Source organism: Scyliorhinus torazame, chromosome 16 (genome assembly GCF_047496885.1).
Source record: "Scyliorhinus torazame isolate Kashiwa2021f chromosome 16, sScyTor2.1, whole genome shotgun sequence".
In the NCBI taxonomy this organism is placed as follows: Eukaryota; Metazoa; Chordata; class Chondrichthyes; order Carcharhiniformes; family Scyliorhinidae; genus Scyliorhinus; species Scyliorhinus torazame.
Window position 1 is genome coordinate 20,240,076 of NC_092722.1, and position 26,730 is coordinate 20,266,805.

At 44.1% G+C, this 26,730-nt stretch overlaps 1 protein-coding gene across 1 annotated transcript; it reads right to left on the bottom strand.

Moving 5' to 3' along the window:
• On the bottom strand, window positions 1-26,730 carry LOC140392620 (uncharacterized). Its single transcript, XM_072478051.1, has 4 exons — window positions 26,438-26,730; window positions 23,628-23,781; window positions 21,464-22,200; window positions 1-1,172 (listed from the first exon to the last, which is right to left on the bottom strand). The coding sequence occupies exons 1-4, from the start codon at window positions 26,593-26,595 to the stop codon at window positions 1,100-1,102; spliced, it is 1,122 nt and encodes a 373-aa protein (XP_072334152.1). The 5' UTR covers window positions 26,596-26,730; the 3' UTR covers window positions 1-1,099.

Sequence of the window (26,730 nt, forward strand, 5' to 3'; positions counted from 1 at the left end):
TTTATGTCAGCTCAGCAAGTTCCCTTTATTATGTGTACTTTTTTGACCCTTTATTACAGAGACACATCAAATATTTCATCTTGAAGGCCTTATATTGGTGTCCAAAACATGTTTCCAAACTTAGCGATAAATTCCATTATAAAAATTATGCATGTTTTTTGAACAGCTAAACAGATTTTTCTACTGAGACTCAAGCTGAACTGTTTCTTCAGTGTGAAAGGAACTGAGGTGAATATAACAAAGAATTGTTACAGATATAAAAAGGAACCTGACATTGAAAATCTTAGAGACGTGTATGTTCTTCTGATTTTTATGCTAATAAATCTAATATGAGAAGATTAACTTTTCAACCAACAACCCTCATCACCAAAAGGTAAGTGATCCTACTTTTATGTTTTTTTAAGAAATACTCACTATTTACATATCACAGTTCAGTTTGTTGGGCTCAATAGCCTTGTCTGGTAGGGAACTTAGTAATACAGCTGATTACAATATTGAGGGAACTTGAAACATTTCAGCTATTGATGCAGTATGAATGCTATAATAGCTCTCTCTCCACATCCCTGAGTTACAGTTTCCTAAAATCACTCGTTTCTTACTAGCCAGGAACCTCTTTTAGATATGCATAGATAGGATTGCTAGGAATCCTCCTGCAGAAAATAGCCTGATGACCACCATTGCAGAAACTGAAAAATTACTAATGGACACAAGTGAAATACTGGAAGGTATCTAACACCCAGTAAGGAGTCACTCTCTTCAAAAGATGGGGTAGTAAATAATTATAGCATGTCAATCTGCTAACCAAGTAACTGAGTATATGCTAACAGTCTAAATGTCTACAGTAAGGGACAATCTGACCTCATCCGAAGTGATAAAATGATGTTGAAAATAATTGATCCAGATAGAGGACTTTAACTTAGCTAATTATGCTGAATAGTTAGCCAATTCTTATCATCAAACATTTTTAAATCTAACAAAACATGCAATATCCTATCACCACAGATGTTGTCTGACATTTCAGCTCCCAGGTACTTTATTTATAAACCTCATTGCAATATATCTAAGCTGCTTTTAACACGGTGCTCCTTTGTTCAAGTAATCACCATATCACATCTTCTGTGCTTTCAGAGAGACATTTGGCGAGATGACTATCGACTTCCAACACAGTGAATCTGGAAAAGAAAACCATTCTCTACTCAGTACAATGCAGGAAAATTAACTCCAACTCATACTATGTGCAGTCTGAGAGGTTAAAAGTTAAATAGAGTAACAAAATGAGCAATTAAATATTCTTTGTCCCAACACAGCCCCTGAAAGAAAATTGTACATTCAAGTCTGGGAATTATCACTTAGGTTTGTACACCAAATTAGGAGTTGGCTTAACTTTATCACAGAAATTCAGTCGTGAGACACACAAGTAACACAGGTACCCTGTTTCAGGGAGAGGGAACTAACTCCCAGTTTGCCCCAGCTGCCTTCAAGAATGTTACCAAATCATGATCAAATTTCTTTCCGGAAGCTAAGAATCAAAAAATTATTGGAACCCAATGCCTATTATCAGGAAACAATTACTTTTCATTTTAACTCGAGGCATACCAGGAGTTATTTTTTATAATTTATGACTAATCTTGAAACTCAAAGTAATGTTCAACATTGATCAATCTGCTCATCTAATGTTCTCGCTGCAATGAAACAAGGACAGATTGATTATGGCAATGGAGCAGTGAATTCTTTCAGCCCCACTGAAATTAAATCACTGTCCAGGAGGCAGACACTCAGTAATTCATTTCAGCTGCAGTCTTTGTTTCATGACGTCGGAAAGGATTGAAGCCCTGCTGCTGTATGTGGCGGACCCGGTGGGAGGAATGCCAGAGGTAATGAGGATTCTTAGGGAATTCGGGGACTTTTCGGGGTACAAGCTCAACATGGGGAAGAGCGAGCTGTTCGTAGTTCATCCAGGGGACCAGGAGAGGGGGATTGGCGAGCTCCCACTAAAAAAGGCGGAGAGGAGCTTCGGGTATTTGGGAGTCCAGGTGGCCAGGAGCTGGGGGTAGGCTTAATTTTACAAGGCTGGTAGAGCAAATGGAGGAGGAGTTTAAGAGGTGGGACGCGTTGCCGCTGTCCTTGGTGGGAAGGGTGCAGTCAATCAAAATGACGGTGCTCCCAAGGTTTTTGTTCCTGTTCCAGTGCCTCCCCGTGTTTAGCCCGAAGGCATTTTTCAGGCGGGTTAACAGGAGTATAATGGGGTTTGTGTGGGCGCGAGGGACTCCGAGGGTGAGATGGGTGTTCCTGGAGCGGAGTAGAGATAGGGGGGGGGACTGGCGCTGCCCAACCTCTGTGGATACTACTGGGCCGCCAATGTGACGATGGTGCGCAAGTGGGTGATGGAGGGGGAGGGGGCTGCATGGAAGAGGCTGGAGACGGCGTCTTGTGTGGTAACGAGTCTGGGGGCGCTGGCAACGGCGCCGTTGCCGCTCCCTCCAAGGAGGTATACCACGAGCCCGGTGGTGGTGGCTGCCCTCAAAATTTGGGGGCAGTGGAGGCGGCACAGGGGGGAAGTTGGGGCCTCGGCGGGGACCCCATTACGGGGGTACCACTAGTTCGCCCCAGGAAGAACAGGTGGAGGGTTTGCGAGGTGGCACAGGGCAGGGATACGAAAGTTGGGGGACCTGTTTGTGGACTGGAAGTTTGCGAGCCTGGGTGAGCTGGAGGAGAAGTACGGGCTCCCCCCCCAGGGAACACCTTCAGGTTCTTACAGGTAAGGGCGTTTGCCAGACGGCTGCTGGTGGAATTCCCGCAGCTACGGCCACACACAGTACAGGACAGGGTCCTCTCTCCGGGGCAGCTACGGCCACACACAGTACAGGACAGGGTCCTCTCTCCGGGGGGGGGGGATCTCGGAAACTTACCAGGTGATGCAGGAGGAGGAGGAGGCCTCGGTGGTGGAGGTGAAAGGTAAGTGGGAGGAGTTGGGAGAGGAAATTGAGGAAGGGATGTGGGCAGATGCCCTGGGGAGGGTGAACTCTTCCTCATTGTGCGCGAGGCTCAGCCTCACACAGTTTAAGGTGCTGCACAGGGCACACATGACCGGGACAAGGATGAGCCGGTTTTTGGGGGGTGAGGACAGGTGTGTTAGGTGCTCAGGGAGCCCAGCAAATCACACCCATATGTTCTGGGCATGCCCAGCGCTGGAGGAATTTTGGAAGGGCGTAGCAAGGACGGTGTCGAGGGTGGTAGGATCCAGGGTCAAACTGGGCTGGGGGCTCGCAATATTTGGGGTGGCAGAGGAGCCGGGAGTGCAGGAGGCGAAAGAGGCCAGAATTCTGGCCTTTGCGTCCCTGGTAGCCCGGCGAAGGATTCTTCTTCAGTGGAAGGATGCAAGGCCCCCAAGCGTGGAATCCTGGATCAATGATAGGGGTATGGAGGGTTGAGTTTCTGGACTGTGTTTTGTACTTAACCCTATTGGGTTCCTTTTTCATTTTGTAATTGATATTTTATGAAAACCTTTAATACAAATTATTTATTTTTTTTAAAAGGAAAGGATTGAAACTGCTTCAGTGAAATAAAGAATAAGCTCTTTTAGAAAGTTCTACCGCTCCACGTCCCCCCACCACACTATAAATCTGACCCTATTTCCAGTTCTCTCCAGCTTTGACAAAGCGTCATCCAGGCTTGAAACGTTAGCTCCCTTCTTTCTCCGCAGATGCTGTCAGACCTACTGAGATTGTCTACCACTTGTTATTTTTGTTTCTTTTAGAAAGTAGTCATAAAAATAAATGAGTCTGTAATGGTTGTAAGGAGATTTAAATAATTTGACTTTCTCCTCAGATGACTGACATTTTATCCTGTGAACAGTTCAGCCAAACCAACCAGGAAGATTCCAGGTGCTGTTTGCTGAGTTATCTGATCTGTCAGGTAAATGTGGGTACATTTCACTGTTATGCAGTGAGCCCTACTGGACAGTGTAAATGAGCTTTAGTGGGGAATGAGCTTCAAGCTAGCTGTGATATCAACGGTCACTGCCCCCAACTGACAAGCAATGGCCACTTGAAGCAGTTAAGGGCTTCTGTGGAACTGCACCCTTGCAAAGAAGTAGCTCCTTCAGAAAAACAAAGAGAATGTCATAATGTTTAAATTTCACAGAAGAAAGCTATCCAGCCCAAAGTGACTATGCTAATACCAATTGGAACTCTCTCAATGTATTTTTTCCTCCGGTCCCTCTGAAGTGACCATTTTGCTTCATTAACTCCCTCCAGCACGTACATCCTTATGTTACTGAAAGGGTTCTTCTAATCATTCCTCTTTTATGCTCATCTCCCAGTCAGTGGCCAGTGGAATTTGTTTTCCCATTTACTCTCTTAAATCCTTTTGAAAATTTGAATGCTATATTTACCATCTCTGTTCAAGTGAACACAGCACTAGATTTCTTTCCAATCAGAATCATGTCCCCTCATTGGGTTTCAATCTAATAAGTCTATGGACTATTTGCAAACTAACATCTTTCTATAACGAGGTAGGTGCGGCAGTCTCTCTGTAAAGTGTATGCACTGAATAAAGGAGAATCATGCCTCTTTGTTTAGACAGCAACCAGAAGGAATAACTTCTTAAACAGCCTTTCGTGCAGATGGAGCTGCCAGTATTCACCTGCCCAATTTCTCTCCACAGGTCTATTACGTAACAAAGGCTTAGAGGCCCGTGTGCACATATCACACCGAGATCAATGTCTGCTTTTACAGCTGTATTCTATTTACAGTTCGGATGTTTTTTTTTTAAAAACTTCACAAATACCATTGTTCCTGTGAGTAAACATAGTCTGGAGACACAGTAATGCATTCATTTCCTTTCTGTCTTAGTATTTGGCAAGGGAAGCATCTAATGGAAAACTCATTAATCCAGATGCTTATCTTTATTGACCGCCTTTACTGTCCTCCATTGACATTTTTTGCCCATTGACTGAGGAGGTGATGAATGTAGCCCACACAGAGATGCAGTTTCTGTGCATTTGAAATTCATGCCATCAGTAAAATTTGGCATAAAATTTAAACAAGATGTGAAAAATGCACCACGTACCATAGCATGGACAGCAATCTGATTGTACCTCTTGTCTGATCATTGTGAGGAGAGGTGTGCCAATTTGCTCCTGTCCAATGCTGAGTGAGCAACTTCATAACGTTGCACAATTAATTGTATAGCCGGTTCTGTCACTCAATACCTCACTCAAATGGCCATTCTTCACATATGAACCTATCGTGATTTTTGGCAAGTTGTTCAACCATTGGTGATACAAGAGCTGAGCCTAATCTTATTCTTGTGCAATCATGTGAAAAGTCTGGTTGATTTCCTGCTCCCCTCTGCAAATATCCGAGCTTAGACTGTTAACTCAACATGGATGTGGAACTGAACCTGGGACTTTGAGCGATAAGAATGAATCACGGATGGAACCCAATGCAGCCTGAATTTTAAAGATTTACAGCAACATAGTTAGAGCAAATCTACCTTCAAAACATTTCGAACTTTTAATTGTGTTTCTGTCTGTATAGCTCCCATAATGATCAGGAGTGGGTGAATTTTTGTTCTACTGGGTAATAAAAATCCCATAGCACTGGTACAAAAAGAGAAGGGAGTATTGTCAATATCCTGGCCAACATTCTTTCCCCACAACTGGCAACAGATTAATGGGAATGCATCTCACTAGCATTTGTGGGAGCTTGCTATATATAAACGAGCTGTTGCTTTTAACTACATACAGGTTGTCCATCCCTTATTCAAAATGCTTGGGGCCAAAGTGACTTGGATTTCAGACTTTTTCAGATTTTGGAATACCTGTAAAATTATATAATGCAGTAGCTCATCCAGCGACTCTTCCACATTTCAATAACCTTCAAGACAGCTTTTGATACTTTTGTTCAGCTTCAAGGGATATCTCAGCTAAAACACATACACTAAAGATTTGATTGAAAAGCCTGCTTTGCTTGCTGTGTGTGTTTTTTTGCTTCTCATCCTGGTTGAAGTGGAGTGGCTCTGGGTTTCATTAGATTGATATTTTTATTGCAGACAGAAGGCGGCCATGTGATCCCTGCTGACTGGAGAGGCGCTTTGCAAAGCCGATTGAAAGAGATAGAGAAAGGGCAGCACGGTGGGACAGTGGTTAGCGCTGCTGCCTCACGGCGCTGAGGACCCGGGTTCGATCCCGGCTCTGGGTCACTGTCCGTGTGGAGTTTGCACATTCTCCCCGTGTCTGCGTGGGTCTCACCCCACAACCCAAAGATGTGCAGATTAGGTGGATTGGCCAACACGCTAAATTGCCCCTTAATTGGATAAAATTTAAAAAGAGAGAAAACTTGCGCCCCACATCCATAGACATGAGCACCAAATGCCAGCAGCTTCTGAGCAGATGCTCCTCGCCCGCCGTGCCATGGGAGGGAGGGGGTCAGATGCCAAGCCCATTGCTCCCAAGACACAAACCCTGAAGCCCAAAGCTGTCACTTGCACACCCAGGAGGGAGGACAACAAGCTGGGCGAGCCTGAGGGCAAGGTGTCTCCAGAATCCCCCCTGACCGGGTGGACTAAGTCTTTGCACTCGCTTTTCGGCGACCAGGATGGAGCCCGTCTCTTCTGCACCTACCTGGAGGGAGAAAGGTGTGGACACATTGGATTTCTGGTTCGTCTGTAACAGGTTCAGGCAGATGGACCTAACACCCCAAGACACGGAGAGTGGCCAAATTGATCAACAAGCGCTATGTGGAAAACAGTGCCATGCCAGGCAGCTGGAATCCGCTACCAGATCTTACATCAAAGACAGCGTCAAGAGACAGCAGATTGATTCAGCAATGTTTGACCAAGCCCGGGAAAAGTGCAGATTTCAGAGCTTTTCGAATAAGGGGTGCTCGCCCTGTGACAACAATCACTGCATTTCAGAGTCATTCACATGAATGTGAAGTACAGGAAAACATTTTGAACAAGGCAATATAATTACATGTTTTCAGCAACAATATTTACTTTGCTGATGTTAGCAATGTTGATTTTAAAATGCTATGAGAAACAGGGACCGAAGAGACCAAACCCATTCTGAAAGAAGGGGATGCAAAATGGTAAATGGAAAAAACTAGAAAAGGAACCTTTGCACAAAGTATTGTAAGTACAATGCTGCTGTGCCAGATGTAGTATCACGAAGAAACATGCTATTTATAATTGTCACTGGCAGTACTGAAGAGAAAAGGCTTAATTTCTGCTGTTTGCCTGAAGAAAAGGACCGGGGACACATTTTTTTTTCAAACTTTGTAATTTTTCATGATTGACAACACAACCTGGTGGAATGTAAATATTGCTGTGAAGAGGGCCCTCTATTACAGGGCTGTCATCCACTAGTGGGGAGGGGGAGGGCGGAGGGGAATGACTTCATTACATTTATGCTCACCGTCTAAATTTTTGAAGAAAAAAGAGACAAAGAAAGAAATCTATGATTAATCTAGGATAAAGGTTCGGCACAACATCGTGGGCCGAAGGGCCTGTTCTGTGCTGTATTGTTCTATGTTCTAAAGAGCTAGAGAATTTGAACCGTTCGTTTGTTGGAACACGGTTTTTTGTTGCAAGCATTTTTTTGTGTGTTACGAGACATTATGTAATGTCATGACTGAAGGTAAGTCAGATTATAAGCATGTGGTTATTTTTCACTGTAGCACAGTGGTTAGCACCATTGATTCACAGCGCCAGGGACCCGAGTTTGATTCCCGGCTTGGGTAACTGTCTGTGGGGTGTCTGCGTGGGTTTCCTCCGGGTGCTCCGGTTTCCTCCCACAAGTCCCAAAGGATATGCTGTTAGGTGAATTGGTTAAGAGGAAGTGTAGGCTGGGGCAGGTCGAACTCAGTGGGCCTGAAGTGTATTTTCTTCAATGCACGAAATGTAACCGGCAAGTCAGATGAACTAAGCCTTGATTCACGCGCAGACCTTGGATGTGGTTGCTGTAACGAAGACTTGGTTAAGAAAGGGACAAGACTGGCAGCTAAATATTGCAGGATATAGGTGTTTTAGGCGAGACAGGGAGGAAGGTAAAAGAGTTGGAGGAGTTGCAATACTGGTTAGAGAACATATTACAGCTGTACAGAGGGAGGACACTATGGAAGAATCAAGTATCGAGGCACTGAGGGTAGAACTCAGAAACAGGAAGGGGGCAGTCACTATGAAGGGGTATACTACAGGCCTCCCAACAGCCCATGGGAAGTTGAAGAACAGATGTGTAAGCAGATTCTGGATAGATGTGGAAATAATAGGGTTGTTGTAGTGGAAATCCCTTGGGTTCTGGATAGTGAGGAATTTGTTAAGTGTGACCAAGAAGGTTTTTGGGAAAACGAGTACTAGGGACGAGCCCGGCCAGGTCATCAAAGTTGCAGTGGGAGAACATGTGGCAAACAGTGACCACAATTCCGTAAGCTTTCGGTTACTCATGGAAAAGGACAAATGTTTTCCAATGGTTAAGGTGCTAAATTGGAGGAAGGCTAACTACCACCAGATTAGGCAGGATCTGGAGGCTGTTGTTTGGGACAGGCTGTTTGAGGGTAAATCCACATTGGACATGTGGGAGTCTTTTAAGGAGCAGTTGATGTGAGTGCAGGGCAGGCATGTACCGGTAAAAAGGAAGGACAGGAAAGGCAGGATTCGGGAATCATGGATGACCAGGGAAATTGAGAATCTTGTCAAAAAGAAAAAAGATGCATATGTGAGGTACAGGCAACTAAAAACAGATGAAGCACTTGTGGAATACAAGCAAAGTAGAAAAGAGCTCAAGCAGGGAGTTAGGAGGGCAAAAAGGGGCCACGAAATGTCCTTGGCAGACAGGATTAAGGCGAATCCCAAGGCATTTTATACGTATATTAGAAACAAGAAGGTAGCTACAGAAAGAGTTGGTCCACTCAAGGACAAAGAAGGGAAATTGTGTCGAACCAGAGGAAGTAGGTGAGGTCCTTAATGAGTATTTTGCATCGGTAATCAAAAAGGAGAGAGGCATGTTGATTGGTGGTGGCTCAGAGGGATGTGTAAACACTTTAGAACAGGTCGTTATTACGAGGGAGGAAGTGTTAAGTGTGTTAAAAAGCATTAAGGTAGACAACCCCCCAGGCTAGATGGCATCTATCCAAGATTACTGAGGGAGACAAGAGATGAAATCACTGGGCCTCTGACAGAAATCTTTGTGTCCTCAGTGGCCACAGATGAGATGCCAGAGGATTGGAGGATAGCCATTGTTGTACCATTATTTAAGAAGGGTTGCAAAGATAATCCGGGTAATTATAGGCCAGTGGGCTTGACGTCAGTGATAGTGAAATTGTTGGAAAAGATTCTCAGAGATAGGATCTATGCACATTTGGAAGTGAATGGTCTTATTAGCGACAGACAGCATGGTTTTGTACGAGGGAGGTTGTGTCTCACTAATTTAATTGAATTTTTTGAGGAGGTGACAAAAATGATTGATGAGGGAAGGGCTTTAGTAAAGCATTTGACAAGGTCCCTCATAGCAGGTTGGTGCAAAAGATTAAATCACATGGGGTCATGGGTGAACTAGCTGGATGGATTCAGAACTGGCTTGGCCATAGAAGACAGAGGGTAGCAGTGGAAGGGTGTTTTTCAGAATGGAGGTCTGTAACTAGTGGTGTTCAGTACTGGGACCTCTGCTCTTTGGAATATATATAAATGACTTGGAAGAAAATGTAGCGGGTCTGATTAGCAAGTTTGCAGATGATACTAAGATTGCAGGAATTGTGGATAGTGATGAAGATTGTCAGAAAATACAACAGGATATAGATAAGCTGCAAAATTGGGCAGAGAAATGGCAGATGGAATTTAACCCGGACAAATGCGAGGTGATGCATTTTGGTCGATCCAATTCCGGTGGGAGTTATAAAATAAATGGTAGAACCATCAGGAGCATAGAGACACCCAGAGATCTGGGAGTGCATGTCCCCAGATCTTTAAAAGTGGCAGCACAGGTGGAAATGGTGGTAAAGAAAGCATATGGCATGCTTGCCTTCATAGGACAGGGTATAGAGTATAAAAGCTCAAATTGTGTTAGGCCACATTTGGAATACGGTGTCCAATTCTGGTCACCGGACTACCAGAAGGACGCGGAGGCTTTGGAGAGAGTAAAGGTTTGCCAGGATATTGCCTTTAATGGAGGGTATTAGCTATGAGGAGAGATTGAATAAACTGGGATTGTTCTCCCCAGAGAGACGGAGGCTGAGGGGCGACCTGATGGAAGTTTCTAAAGTTATTAGGGGTATAGATAGGGTGAACAGTTGGAGGCTTTTTCCCAGGGTGGAAATGACAATTACAAGGGGGCACAAGTTCAAGGTGAGGGGGAAAAAGTTCAGTGGAGATGTGCGGGGGAAGTCTTTTTATAGAGGGTGGTGGTGGTCTGGAATGCACTGCCAATGCCAAGTGAGGTGGTTGAGGCAGATACGTTAGTGACCTTTAAGAATTATCTGGAAAGGCACATGAACAGGCGGTTTGTCTAGATAGGGCACGTGATCGGTGCAGGCTTGGAGGGCCGAAGGGCCTGTTCCTGTGCTGTATTGTTCTTTGTTCTGAATTCGCCCTCACTGTACTCGAACAGGTGCTGGAATGTGGCGACTAGGGTTTTTTCACAGTAACTTAATTACAGTGTTAATGTAAGCCTACTTGTGACATTAAGGAATTTTTTTTTTTAATTGAAAGGAATAAGTTTGTGTACAGAACAATCGGAGGAGCTCAACAAATTGTCAAGGAAGTGACTAGACGAGTTGAATTGACCAGGAATATCCCACATTCAATCCCTGGTTTATGTGAGATTCTCAGCAGGATAACAGTGGTGAGTCTACAATTGCATTCCTACGTTTGAGGGGGGAATGTCTGCCAAAGTTCCTGCTCCAGTTTGATTATGGCTGCTGGGAAGTATGTGGATGTGATGTTTCCCAGTGCTGATACACTCACTGTGCTCACAGAAGAATTGACAGAGTATACTGTGTGATTGCAAAAGAGGGACCAGCTTCAGGTGAGGAACAGAAAAATGGTAGAGAAAGGTATAGTTGCCAGAAGGGGCTGTGAGATCTTGTTTATCTACGACTAGGGGCTTTTCACAGTAACTTCATTTGAAGCCTAATTATGACAATAAGCAATTTTCATTTCAATGTCATTGCAGTGGTCAACAAGGCAAATGGAATGCTGTGTACCAAACCAGCAAAGCAAAAATCTACCAAAGTATAAAAGTTCCAGCCCAGCAGGAGGCCAATCAGCCTGATAGGGTCTGTGCTGGAACAGCACAAGAACAATTCAAAACAAATAACAGTGCCTATTCTCCTCATCACAAATGTATCCAATTTTCTCTAAAGATGCCGTGGTTTCTATCTCTATTATGCCTTATGCCAAAGCATTCCATAGCTTTAACAACGGTGTGTGAGAGAGGAAAATTGTCATCTCCCATCGTGCTCAGGAGATTTTAAATTGATGACCCCCAATCACCTTCGACTGTACTGTGTCTGAGCACTGTCCAATTCTGGTCACAGAAACACAAAGGGAGACATTCATCCCTGGAAGAAGAGCCATCACATTGACTCTCTCAGTGGATTGAGTTATCAGGTGAAAATGGTGTTATTGAAATTTGTACAGTAAATTTAGGACAGAAGTCAGGAAGATCTGCTTCACACAAAGAATGATCAATATGTGATGAATTTCTCAATGAGGCTTTGGAGGGAAAAGCCTGGAATCATTTGGGAAACATTTAGATGTGGTTAGAAATAGGGCGGGTGGATGTAGGCTTGTTTTAGAATGATGCAATAAACTGGCTTTTGTTTGCATCCAGCTTGTGATAAACAAACAGATGATTAATTAGCTTGAAAATATACTTCTGTTTGGTAACACTTACAACATAAGCTCATATATTTAACAGTTTACCCATTTCTTATACCGGTGTATTATTGCTACAAGGCTTCTGATGGGTCTAGTCTCGAATTCAATTAATTTAGTCAGAATAGGGCATTAAATTCTGCCATCGTTATTTTCAAAAGCATTAAAAACAGAGAACACAAGTTTATACTCATTTCAACATTTTTGTTAGAATTAATGAATGCAGTAGGTCCCTCCCGTGTGGTACTAAAACAATGTGGAACTGTAGGGATATTGGCAGATACTTCATGGATTATTCTGAAAAAAATCACATTATACATAATTTTATACGCTATCTATTTCTGCCCTTGTGCCCTTTTCCCCCATATTTCATTATTATTCCTCAGCCAGAATAATTGTGCTCTACTGCAGGGAATAGGAAACAGCTGAGAAACATTGTCAATGATAAATGGGCAAGACCGTGAGTAATGCGCGGAAAGGAATGACCTCACTGCTGGGATTTAGCCTCTGTAGGTGCATAAAATGGTGATTTTGTTGCTTAATATTGTGAAGATGGCCACATGTTGAAGAGACATACCGTAGAATCATACAGCACCAGAAGGCCATTCTGCCTGTGCCAGCTCTGTGGAAGAGTTATCTAATCAGCCCCATTGCCCTTTTATCATAAAAGCAAAATACTGCGGATGTTGGAAATCTGAAATAATAAAAGAAAATACTGGATAAACTCAGCAGATCTGGCAGAATCTATGGAGAGAGGAAAACAGTTAACGTTACGAGTCCATGTGACTAGCTCTGAAGAAGTGTGATGTGGGCTGGAAACGTTACTTCTGTTTTTCTCTCTCGGCAGATGCTGCCAGACCTGCTAAGTTTATCCAGTATTTTCTGTTTCTATATTATTGTCCTGTTCCCCTGCTCTTTCCCCACAATCCTGCAATGTTTCTGCTTCAAGTTTCATTTTATGAACTCAATCCCACCAGACACAAAATTGAAAACCCCCTGCCTCCTCCCACAGGTTAACTTGGTGTTTTGGACACAATCACTCCAAAATTCCTCTGAACACCAACATCTAATAGTTTATCACCATGTATACAACATTCCATTTTCCCATTCTTCCTACTAAAGTGCATAACCACACATTTTTCCACATTCTGCAACTGCCACCTTCTTGCTATATTTTCACCTATCAGTATCCCTTTGCAGTCTCATGGTGTCCTCCTCACAGCCTGAGGAATATCCCAGTTGGCCTGCTGTCAGTGCTCTGAAAAAGGATCTTAATGAATCTAATTGGCTTCCTGCCATTTGGCTGCAACTTGCCAGGCCTCAAACCTGCTTTCCATAATATGGCCACGCTGGGAAATCACAATGCCAGCCAACAACAGAATTTTCAGGCCCTGTATATTTCCATTCCTGACCTCGGAAGGCCAAAAAGTCTAGCCTTGGTGTTGATTCTGTGAGCTCCAGCTACGCTCTGGTACCTCAATAAAATGGGCCTAACTGCTGAGTATTTGCAGGTTATCCATGGAAAAAGGAGCAACCCCAATCAATTTGGTTCGAGCACAAAAAAGATCATACACATCGGGCAGTACGTAATGTAGAGAACTTTGCCCACCAACTGGACAGCCAGTGAGCACCCCGTGTCGCTTACTTTGAAGTAAACGCCTGCTTCAAACTGGTACTTGACTGAGCAGCAGTGGCCTTCCCCAGGATCAAGGTCCTGAGGGGAAAGTCAGGGGCGGCAGCTATGCATTGCTCAACAGCGCAACCAGGGAGACATGGCTGCTGCCAAAAATACATCCACCCAATGCCCAAGTATTGCTGAAGGAACGGTGTGCAGCAACAAGTTCAGGGGGCGGGTCTCAGCAGGTCCCCTCTTCCGGATGCTGGATCCTCAATAATTGAGCACCTGACAATGAGATACCCCTCCCTGGAAGCCCATAAGCAATCCCAACAGAATTTGCATGTCATGCTCCCTGGATGATGAGCCCCCAACCCATTGTTGCATTAATACCAGTGGCAGAATGAAGCCTTTAAGTGCACATTAATTTCTCACTAAGAGTTTCAACTAGTCTCAAGGCGGGAAGGCCATTCCAAACCTTCCAGCCAAAAATTAACCCCATCACCAACCTTGCTTCGGGGTAGGGTATTAAATTCTTCCCATCCACTTCCAGACAAGGGTAGCACCAGCTGATTAGTTAATCTGTCTGATAACAAAATCACTAACACTCTTTTCTATTAAAACTAAAGTCATATGAATCCTTCAGACAGAGTTGTCTGCAAAAGAAGATCTTTTCCAAATCTTTCTCTGTTCAAAGAGGGAAAAGAGTTATGAAACTATGCTAACTGACCAGAAACTTTTCATGTGTTGACACAACAAATATAATTGACGTTTTCTTTTTAAATTTAGAGTGGTTGTGAGATCCACGCAGACACGGGGAGGATGTGCAAATTCCACACGGACAGTGACCTGGGGCCAGGAGCGAACCCAGGTCCTCGGCGCCGTGAGAAGCAGTGCAAATCACTGTGCCAATGTGCCGCCCAAATGTAATTGAGTTGTATGTTTATGAAGAAGCAAAGAGATCTGCCACACATTGTCCTGTGGAGCATCCCTTTAATGTTGAATAGTGCATAATTTGGGTGAAAACATATCACTATGGTGACAATGTATGCAGAAAAGCAATGGAGAAAAGTACTAGTGTAGAAAGCATTTTAATCCCAATATATTCAGGATTTATTCGTGAGCACTGACCTCAAACCCAAATGTTACAATCCATAAACTCACTCCCAGGCATTAGTTTCCTTTTAGTTTTTTTCAAAAACTAGTTTTTTAGTCCTTTGTTAAAATGTCTGCCACTTCCACCAGTGCCAGCAACAGATCCAATTTTTCTTTGTTTTTGTAAACTTTGATATAAATCACAACAAAACCGTGAATAAATATTTGTGGAAGAAACTCTTGAGTCCCATTTAGTCGGTTTGCGGTGGCGGTTATGTGGTGAATAGTTGCACGCGGTGGCTCCCGTCTTGATCTGGTCCGTTTCGCCCAGTCTTTGGGCGCTGTTTGGGGGGGAAATCTGAGTAGTTTGATGGGATAAGGTCCCCACATAAAAGTAATGGCCAACAAGTATAACACAAGGCAGCAGCCAGGCAAAGAATTGTTGCCAGACTCAGAAGCCCCTCGAGCCTCGTTGGTGGAGAAAGTGGCGGAGGCTCCTGCTGTGACTTTGACCTCTCCATGGACGGCCAAGGTGCTGCCAAGCTTCGTAGAGGATGAAATAAAGAAGCAACGGCAAGTGGTCTCTCAGGACCATGAGAAGGCAATGGAAGGCGCTCTAGTCCCATCCCTGCAGTCTTGGAGAAGACAGGATCGGAAGGTAAAGGAGAAAGGCGCAGTGATACAAGGGGTGAAGGTGGCACTCTCAGACCAGAGTGTTTCCCTAGGAAGAGATGGGGCGGTTGCTGAAGGGCATAAAAGCATTGAAGGCCAAGGTAGACGATCTGGAAAACCACTCCAGATGGCAAAATTGTCACAAGTAGGCTTACATTAACAATGCAATGAAAATCACCTAGTCGTCACATTCCGGCGCCTGTTCAGGTACACCGAGGGAAAATTCAGAATATCTAATTCACCTAACAAGCACGTCTTTCGGGACTTGTGGGAGGAAACCGGAGCATCTGAAGGAAACCCACGCAGACACGGGGAGAACGTGCAGACTCCGCACAGACAATGACCCAAGCCGGGAATCAAACCTGGGACCCTGGCCCTGTGAAGCAGCAGTGCTTAATCACTCTGCTAGCATGCTGCCCATGAGCCAGTTAGGTGGATTGGACATGATAAAATTGTTCCTTAGTGGCCAGGGATGTACAATTTAGACGGGGTCACAGGGGAGTGGGTTGCTCGGAGGGTTGGTGCTGACTCGAAGGGCTGAATGGTCTCCTGGGATTCTTTGATTCTACCTTCAACTCACTGATCTACTCTGGTTTAGTTCAACAACGCCTCAGGTTCAAAATTCTCATCCTAGTTTTCAATCCCTGCCTGGCTTTGCCCCCTATCTCTGTTACCTCCTCCAGCCTTACAAACCTCTGAAATCTCAGAGCTACTTCAATTCAGGCTTCTGGGAAATCCCAAATTTCCTTTCTTCCATCATGCCTTCAGCTGGATTCGCCCCAAACTCAGGAATTCCTACAAATATTTCCTACAAAGTGGCTTGGGACTTTTGACTTCATTAAAGGCATTAGAATAAAGGCAAGTTGGTGTTGAAGAAAATTGTCCACCAAGCCCTGAATCGGTCATTATGTGGATGTTAATCTGAAAACTTTCACAGAGACACGTTAACTCATTACTACCATTCTGCAACTATTGGGGTCAGGCGAGGTCATCCAATATTCTTGAATATTTCAACATTTTGCAGCCAAGTTAAAAAGAATTTAAGCAGTCCCAATCTAAAATAAATTTGGTGACTTAAATCCCTGTCTTCAGGGATTGATTAAATCAGAGACACTGACAGAGTCTGTCACAATTAATGGTGGCCTCAGACTATATTTCCCAGACAGGGATTAGCTTCAGCTCCTCTGATTCTGTCATTAAAGTGGTGAAGATGGGATTTCTGTCAACTCTCGTCCTCCTGCAGATTGCTCGAGGAACAACACCCCCCCCCCCCCAAACACGACTTTCATTAGCTGACGGTGGCTGAAGGTCTAACATGGGTAAATACTCTTCTGTTTAACCTATGTCTATAGCTGGAAAATAGACTATTTTTCAACCTTCGAACATTCCCTGCTAACGTTGAAAACATGCTTTCCCTTAGTTAACAAAATTTACTTTTGGGGATTTTTTTTAACATAAAAATCCTTGCATGAAATTCAGAGTTACAACTGGAATTTCTGCCGTGTCAGAAACCTGCAGCAATGTGTAATAAGGGCACCTGAACTGTCCTGGAGTGGTTTTGGAGGGACTAAAAGAGTAGAGAACGGTGATGGTATCCATACTTATCTTTCAGTTTAAAGATTTATTTTGGAGCCAAAAACCTGCAAAAGGAGTTCACCCCAGTCATGCTCTTAACTTTGTATGGTGCTGATACCTACATCAATACAGCCAAGGTCTACCTTGTCACTCAGTAATTAAAGATATCAATAAAATATTAACATACCCCCAAGTGTAGCAATAATAATCTCACTACACTATTCCACTTTTAAATCGCTCCACAATTGTCACATTTTTTAGCAGGAGCTTCATTATCCACATCCACTCATAAGACCAGTCATGACTTTATCACGACCAATTTGAAAAATGACTCATACTGAAAGAAATAATGGTCTTTTTTTTAAAAACTAAAATTTTGTGTTTTTGTAAAGCCAGGATTAAATATTTTACTTGTGACTTTGCAGAAGTTCCAACGGTTAAACCCCCCCCTGCATGTGCCGAATCATGCTCGGGTTATCCAAAACTGCAGCATGTGTCCTAACTCTCAGAGTTCCACTCCCCCGTCCACCGTGTTCACTGACCTCCTCTGGCTCCCAGTTAAGCGAAGCCTCTATTTTAAAATTTGCATCCTTGTTTTCAAATCCCTCCATGGTCTCTGCCTATAATCTCCTGCATCGGCACAACCCTCCAAGATATCTGTGCTCCTTCAATGCTGACCACTTTTTAAAAAATCACCCACCATTGTTCAGCTGCTACATACAGTCCTATTCCTAAATCTCTTCATCACTCCATCTCATTTTTCTCCTCTAAGACACTCCTTAAAACCTACCTTTGACCAAGCATTAATTCATGTAACTTAATATTCTCCTTATTGGGCTCAAGTGTCAAATGTTTCTTTTTAATTGTCCTGTGCAGCACCTTAGCATGTTTTATTCCAGTTTTTGTTGTTGGGCTAATTTTTGATGCGTACATGCCATCCAGTACTCAATATGTAGTTATGCTGGTAGTTTGTATATAGTTTTGCAGAGGACGGCACGGTAGCACAGTGGTTAGCACTGCTGCTTCACAGCGCCAGGGTCCCAGGTTCGATTCCCGGCTTGTTTCACTGTCTGTGCGGAGACTGCACGTTCTCCCTGCGTCTGTGTGGGTTTCCTCAGGGTGCTCCGGTTTCCTCCCGCAAATCCCGAAAGACGTGCTTGTTAGGTGAATTGGACATTCTGAATTCTCCCTCTGTGTACCCGAACAGGTGCCGGAATGTGGTTACTGGGGGCTTTTCACAGTAACTTCATTGCAGTGTTGATGTAAGCCTACTTTCAGGACTGGCTGGAAACCAAATCTGGGATCCTTCTGGCTTGCATGGATCAATTACTCAAGGTGGTGCATTTAACCGGTCACAGTTTTGGGAAACCATAAAGAATTTTTAAAAACAAGTTCAAAGAGTTCAAAAGTTCAAAAATTGTGTCCATCTAAAATAAAAACAGAAAGTCTCTGTGGAGAAGAATACTGATAATGTCAGACAACAGGTTATCAATATGAAACATTAACTCTGCTTTTCTTTCCACAGATCTGCTCGACCTGGGTATTTACAGTACTTTGCGTTTTGCATTGAGAGATCTATTGGGCAGCACGGTGGCGCAGTGGTTAGCACTGCTGCCTCACGGCGCCGAGGTCCCAGGTTCAACCCGGCTCTGGGTCACTGTCCGTGTGGAGTTTGCACATTCTCCCAGTGTTTGCGTGGGTCTCGCCCCCACAACCCAAAGATGTGCAGGCTAGGTAGATTGGCCACGCTAAATTGCCCTTAATTGGAAAAAATGAATTGGGTACTCTAAATTTATAAAAATTTAAAAAATCATGGCTGATCATAATTTGGGCCTTAACTCCACTTTCCTGCCTGTCCCCATAACCCTACACTCCCTTGTAGGTCAAAAATCTGTAACTCAGCCTTGAATATGTTCAATGACCCAGCCTCAACTGCTTGCTAGGAAGAGATTTCCAAACATTAACAGACCTCCGAAATGAAGCATTCCATCTCCAAGCAGCAAGATTTGGACAATATCCAGGCTTGAGCTGACAGGTTGCAAGTTACATTTGTGCCACACAAGTGCCAGGCAATGACCATCTCCTACAAGAGAGAATTCAATCACCACCCCATGACATTCAATGGCATTACCATCTCTGAATCCCCCACAATCAACATCCTGGGGGTTACCATTGATCAGAAATTGAACTGGACTAGCCATATTAATACTGTGGCTACCAGTGCAGGTCAAAGGCTCGGAATCCAATGCCGAGTAACTCACATCCTGATCCCCAAAACCTGTCCACCATCTACAAGGCACAAGTCAACAATGTAATGGACTGCTCAAAACCATCCAGGACAAAGCAGCCCGCTTGATTGCGCCCTCTTCCATAAACGTTCAACACCCTCCACTACCGATGAACAGTGGCAGCCGTGTGTACCATCTGCAAGATGCACTGCAGTAATTCACCAAGGTTCCTTAGGCAGCACCTTCTAAACCAACGACCACTACCATCTAGAAGGACAAGAGCAGCAGATACCTGGGAACCCCACCACCTGGAGGTTCCCCTCCAAGTCACTCACCATCCTGACTTGGAAATATATCGCCGTTCCTTCACTGTCGCTGGGGCAATATCCTGGAACTCCCTCCCTAACAGCACTGTGGGTGTACCTACACCTCTGGGACTGCAGCGGTTCAAGAAGACAACTCACCACCACCTTCTGAAAGGCAACTAGGGATGGGCAATAAATGCTGGCCTAACCAGCGACGCCCACATCCCGTAAATGAATTTTTAAAAAGAAATTTATCCTCATCTCAGTGTTAAATTATCCCCTTATTTTTAATCTGTGCCCCTTAGTTCTAGATGTCTCCACGAGAGGAAACAACTCCTCAGAATCTTATGTTTCAATAAGATCAGTCCTCATTCTTCTAAACTACAATGAGTATTGATCCAACCTTTCCTCATAAGACAAACTTCATTCCAAGAGTCACCATCTCTGAACTACTTGCAATGCAAGAACGTCCCTTCTTAAATAAGGCGGCCAAAATTATATGTAGTACTCCAATGTGATCTCATCAATATTCTGTACAGTTGTAGGCTTTATACTACTTTTATACTCCATTTCTCTTGCAATAAAGGCCAATGTTCTATTTCCCTTCCTAATCACTGTACATGCACTTTTCCAAATTCATGTACAAGGACAACCAGATCCCATTGTATTACAGCATTCTGCACAGTCTTCCCAATAATAGTCTGCTTTTCTATTCTTCCTGCCAAAGTGGACAACCTCACATTTTCCCACGCTATACGCCATCTGCCAAATCTTTGCCCATTCACTTAACCTAACTATCTATATCTATTTGTATCCTCCTCAGAACTGCTTTCCTATCCATCTTCATCTTGTCAGCAAATTTGGCTGCAATATAGCTGGTCTCTTCACCCAAGTCAAGATGTAAATAGCTGAGGTCCCAGCATGGATCCCTGTGAAATTCCACAAATTATATTTTGACATCCTGGAATCGAACTATTTATCCAGATTCTGTTTCCTGTTAGTTAGCCAGTTCTCTATCCATGCTAAAAGTCGGACATTGCTGAGTTGGTGATACAGTGGCCTAAAAATGAGCTAGTTCTGTTTTGAAGCAATCCCCCTCCCCCGCCAGTGGTCAGAGGCAACTATCTTTGATCCTGAAGATAGAGGCGCTGGGATTGCAACAAATTGGTCGTCGGGTTTCATCGACACGGTTGCTGTGCTTCCACACAGAGCTTACCCAATCTGAAAATTCAATATCACAGACTACATTCCTGCCTGACAGCTGTCCCCACCTTCAGGTGGCTCTGGGTTTGGGGGAGCAGAGTGAGTAGGGAGGAATGGCCAAGAGGAGCCCTGTGGAGAGGAGAGGAACACTCCTGTTCCTACTGGCTCCCCACCTGTTTCAAAAACCGTTTTATTAAATTAACCTTTTCACTGGCTAAATCATATACACGTCAGGAATACCAGAGGCAGGCTATGCTCAGGGCATCCCAATTTGACAAAGGGGTTGTTAAACACGGGGTTGGACCCTCGTTAGCATACACAAGAAGCCACAAGGCTCAGGATCCCAAAACTGGGACTCAACAAAGATCTCATTTCTATCTGTGTGTTGTTCAGTGTGCTCTAGGTGGGACACCGGTTCACATCCGTAATTTGTCACCTGGGAAAGTCCTGATTTCATCCAAGGGAGTAAGGAAAGTGGGCAAGCAAAAACAAGCATTGAACCAAGAAGGAACATCCACATTAACCCAGGTACATATTTGCCCAGCTTTTAGCAGCTGGCTATAAATGAGGCTTGAAGCAAAGTCAGCCAGGTAATTGTCAAAAAGGGAAGAGACTTGAAAAAGTAAAGTAGGTGAAAAATCCAAAACGAATTCCCAAAACAGTTTAAAGTATGATTTAAAAACACAAATTAGCAAAGCTTTGATCACAACTTTCCTCAGATCATCTTTCCTTACTCAAATTTCCTTCACCCAATAATCCAATTTCTTTAAACTGAAGAAACAAAATACCTTTTGGAGAGACAGAATTATGTAAATGTTGTTCTCCGTAAACACCAATTAAAGTTTCTACAGAATGGGCAAACTAAAGGAAGTCAGGGGTAAGGAACAACACAAACCTACCCTGCGGGAAATGGGACAAGACACATAGGACAGCTTTCCAGATCCAGTTCTCCTTCTACCTGTAGGTCAGGCCTCCCTTTATCAACAACATCTTCTGTATTCATTTTGTTGGTGGTACATAACCCACCCACAGTGAATGAATGGTCATGGCATTCAACTATAATGTTATCAACATTGTCCTTCTCAGCACACATTGCCTCTCTCCTTGCCATTTTGTGCTCTTTTGTCTTCTCCTTGCAGTTCTTCAGATTGGACTGTAATTCAAGCATCGATTGCTTTGGTTCCCTTTTATTTCTCTGAAGAGGCGCAACAGAGTAGTGACTAACATCAACTGGCATATGTCCTCTGCCATGTCGCTCATCCACTGGGTAATATTTATCGTTTTTACTTGTAGCAGGTTCTGTAGCGAATACGGTTGGATCCACTCCAAAAATATCTTCAGATTTTACATTTCCCTTTGTAAACTCAAGACTCTTCGTAACATCTACAGAAGATAAAATGCCTTCATCCTGCACCTTGTCCGATAAAGAAAGTTGGGATCTGGTCACTTTGGGTTCAGTGGTATCCACCATCTCACCATTCCTGAAGGCATCATCTCCCCAGCCGGAGAACAATCGAGATTGGTGCTTTACTTCCAGAGTCATTGCTTTGCAGGCAAGTGGAAAAGGTATCCATGTGACAATCGCTTTGCCTGCAGAGGTGATCTTTGTGGTGGCAGGTTCAGTGCTTTTGAGGATCTGTTGTGGATGGAAGTAAAATATGGTTTAAGTTTACTCAATAAGCAAGTGTCTGCATAATGCATATATAATAAATGGGATTACTTGTTCCCAATAAAGGAAATTATCAGTATGATAGAAAGAACCCTCAACACAATCTTTATTCACTCCAAAGAGCACAATAAAGCTGATCTATCAAATAAAAACACATGAGGGCAGCATGGTGGCACAGTGGTCCCAGGTTCGATCCCGGCCCTGGGTCACTGTCCACGTGGAGTTTGCACATTCTGCCTGTGTCTGCGTGGGTCTCACCCCCACAAACCCAAAAAGATGTGCAGGGCAGGTGAATTGGCCACACTAAATTGCCCCTTAATTGGAAAAAAAAGAATAGGGCACTCTAAATTTATTTTTTTAAAGTCAAGGAGCATGTTGGCAAGGATCCACTCGATCAAATAAAAGTGTGACATCAGGACACCAGGAATAAGTATCAAAAATCAGAGGCCCTGCAGAAAGTAAGTAACTGAACTGAATGACTATTCCTCAGAAAAACTCTCATACTCCCTAAAGAATAGAGTATTTATAGTCAGGTAACTGAACTTGTAATCCAGAGGCCTGGACTAGTAACTTAGAGGCCTGACTAATAATCCCGAGACATGGGACTGGATTTTACAATCCCCACCAGCATATTTGAAGTCAGGCAGAAGCTCATAAAATAAAGTAGGTGGCTTTAGCACCCACCCCAACCTGTACTCCTACATTACAATGGGCAGGAAAGGCAACCCACCCACCCGGAGGCCTATTAAAGTGGCCAATTAGGCTCGTCCAAGATCACAGACTTATCTTCAAGTCCAGGCTCCATCAACCGTCTTCTGTGGGACTACCTGTAGTGGCCGCTATTCGACCCTGGCGCTGCTGAGATTGGCCGGTAGCTCTGCAGGGTGGGAGTGGAAGCCCAACACTGAAGCTATTAAGTATACTTCCAGCATAATATCACTGTGGAGCCAGGTTTCAGTGTGAAATCTGACTTGTTCACAGAATCACAATTCCTTCCAGTCAGGGCACAGAAAATATGGTCTCCTGTAAAATCCAGCCCATGAGGTTAAAGTCACTTCTGGGGAATTCAAATTCAATTAAGTAACCTCTGGAATAAAAAGCAAACATCAGTAATATTTATCATGAAATACTCAATTGTAGTCAAAACCCTTTTAGTTCACTAATGTCCTTCAGGGGAGAACATCTGCCATCCTTGTCCAGTCTAGCCTCCACATGACTCCAGTCCCACAGCAGTGTGGTTGCTCTTAACTGCCCTCTGAAATGGCCAAGCAAACCACTCAGTAGTAGTTAAGGGGCAACTGACCACCACCTTCTCGAGGGCAATTCAGGATGGGCAACAAATTCTGACCTTAGCAGCAACACTCGTACTCAATGAGTGATTTTTTTTAAAGTACCTTCTCCGGGCTTGATGGGAAGTCTGGCACAGACACCGTTTTCCATCCTGACCCTTCCATGCCTGGAAACACAGATTTTATAAAAAGAGCCCAAATGTGATCAGTCTCATTCAAATCATCGCCATTTAGCCAACTGGAAACAGCAAGTGGGAGCCTGTTAAGTGCAAAGACTTAGCGTTAGTTGTAATTGTAGAATGTGTGTATGCTTTTTTTCTCGAAATCTCCAGTTTACTCCTTTGCAGAAAGTGCTATCACAGTGATACTGACCTGCAAGTCATCCAGCCACTGCTTTCTTACTCGAGAGAATTTTTCCAGGGATGAGGAACTTTAGTTATGAAAATAGACTGGAGAAGTTAGGAAAGTTTTCCTTCCAGAAAAGAAGGCTGAGAGGAGATTTGATAGAGGCATTCAAAATCTGGACCGAGTAGATAGGGAAAGACTGTTCTGTACTAGTGAAATGATCGAGATTGAGAGGGAAACAATTTAATGTAGTGAGTAAAAGAAGCAATAGTGATAGGAGCGGAAACTTTTTCATGCAGGAAGTGGTTAGGTTCTGGTATCCATTGCCTGCACCGGTTCAATTGAAGCATTCCAAAGGGAATCAGACTGCTATTTGAAAAGAACGAACATACATGGTTACAGGGGGAGGCAGAAAAATGGAACCAGGTGAGTTGTTCATTCGGAGAGCTGGTGAAGACAGGAGGGGCCAAATAAACCTCTGCACCATAACAATTCTGAGATTGTGTGAAGTAGCCATTTTTCATGCGTCAGCTTTGATAGAGCATCCAGCTACAAGGACATCAGACAAGTGTGACTGCATACTCAGCTGGCATCTACCAGGACGTTACTGTATAGTATTCATGAGCACGACCAGTGATATTATGCAGCAGAGATGTGACAAATTTTAACACCCCTCTCGCTGCTCCAGATAATTTAGCGTAAACTTTAGGCTGTATTCAGAGTGCACATACACAACCAATCCAAATGCCTTTCCAGTCAACAGTAGGAATTGGTGTTCTTCAAAACGTTCTGTTGATTTGTCAGTAATTATTAGAATCTTCATCAAAACCTTTAATTTTGAACCTTCCAGAGGTTTGAACTCACAACAGTATCGACTTGGCTATAGGATCCCTACAGTGCAGGAGGCCGCCATTCGGCCCATTGAGTCTGCACCGACCCTCCGAAAGAACACCCTACCTAGGCTCACTGCCCTGCCCTATCCCGGTAACCCCATCTAACCTGCACATCCCTGGATGGGGCAATTTAGCATGGCCAATCCACCTAGCCTGCATATCTTTGGACTGTGGGAGGAAACCAGAGCACCCAGAGGAAACCCACAGTCACCCAAGGTAGGACTGAACCCGGGTCCCTGGTGCTGTGAGGCAGCTGTGCTAACCACTGTGCTACCGACTTCTGAAGCATAAGATTCGGGATTCAAGCCCTACTCTGTGACGTGTGATCGATTAGTTGTAAAGAATTTCAGTGTCCTGAGGATGTGAAAGGATCTCTATAAATAGAAGTTCTTTCTTTGAAAACATAACTACACTTCAGTCCAGCATTGAATGAGTGCAGCAAGGTCAGAGTTGTTATCCTTGAGATGTTAAAACAAATACGCTGTGCCTATTGTGATCATTCATTTGGATGTTATAATGCAGTGCATGGCACGGTAGCACAGCGGTTAGTACTGGTGCCTCACAGCTCCAGGGACCCGGGTTCAATTCCAGTGACTGTGTGGAGTTTGCACTTTCTCACCGTTTCTGCGTGGGTTTCCTTCGGGTGTTCCGGTTTCCTCCCACAGTCCAAAGATATGTAGGTTAGGTGGATTGAGGGTGGCATGTGGCATGGTGGATAGCACTGGAACTGCAGCGCTGAGGACCTGGGTTCAAATCCCGGCCCTGGGTCACTGTCTATGTGGAGTTTGCACATTCTCCCCATGTCTGTGGGTTTCACCCCCACAACCCAAAGATATGCTGGTTAGGTGGATTGGCCATGCGAAATTGCCCCTTAATTGGAAAAGAAAAATAATTGGCTACTCTAAATTTATAAAAAATAAGGTTAGGTAGGTTGGCTATGCTAAATTGCCCCTTAAGTGTCCAGAGGGTTAGGTGGGGTTACTGAGTTACAGGGATTGGGTGGAGGTGTGGGCAAAAGTTGGGTGCTCTTTCCAAGGGCCGTTGCAGACTCGATGGGCCGAATGGCCACCTTCTGCACTGTAAATTCAAAGAAGAGCAGATACTCCCAGTTTCCGACCAAAAAACAGACTGGCCAATCATTCATCCCATTGCCACTTGTCGAATCTTGCTGTGTGGAAAAGCACTGCACTTAAAACATCACACATATAATTAAGTATTTTGGAAGAGGATAAGATTCTAAATAACTAAACGTCTTAACATTTTAGAACCAATTTTTCTACACTTAACCTTTATTTTACTGTTTAAGTCTTCAGGCCCGTCAGTACTGGATATGTAACAATTTTAAAGACTTTGAGCCATTACAGAGTTTGGCAAAGTGTAAATGACATGTAAATCTCTGCCTTGTTCACAGATTCCTCTTATTGCATGTACAAGGTGGTGGGTTTGATTAGAAACTTCTGTTTTAGTCAGGCTTTTAGTATTTTTACAGGCAAGAACGTTAATGGCAGATGGTGAATAGCCCCAATTAACTGTTGATTCTGGGCCATCATAGTTTGAGGTAGAGCCTGGATTCAGCCCATCTGAATCGCACTGCTGCATTGCTCCACAAAATTCAAGCCCTGACTACTCAGGTTTGTCCTTTCATTGCTACGTGAGGCCCAGGCCGCGCTAACTTACTCCTCCCCCTCCGTTCCTGGCTCCTCTCTGGGGGGATCAGTGCCGCTCTCTTCGGCTACATGGCAGACATCCGTGAGCCGCGGCTTGGCATTCGGCTCCCTCCCGGGTTGGACGGTAATTCTCTTCCGCTTTAACTTTAGCTTCTTCTCTTCGGCCATGGTCAGAGATCAACAACAATGTGACCGGCTGCATCAACAGTACAGCTTGTGGCCGACTCACAAACTCTGCCCCAATGATTGCTTCACTCAATCTCCCACAGCCGCTTCCGGGTCCTTTTGATACATTCCGACCGC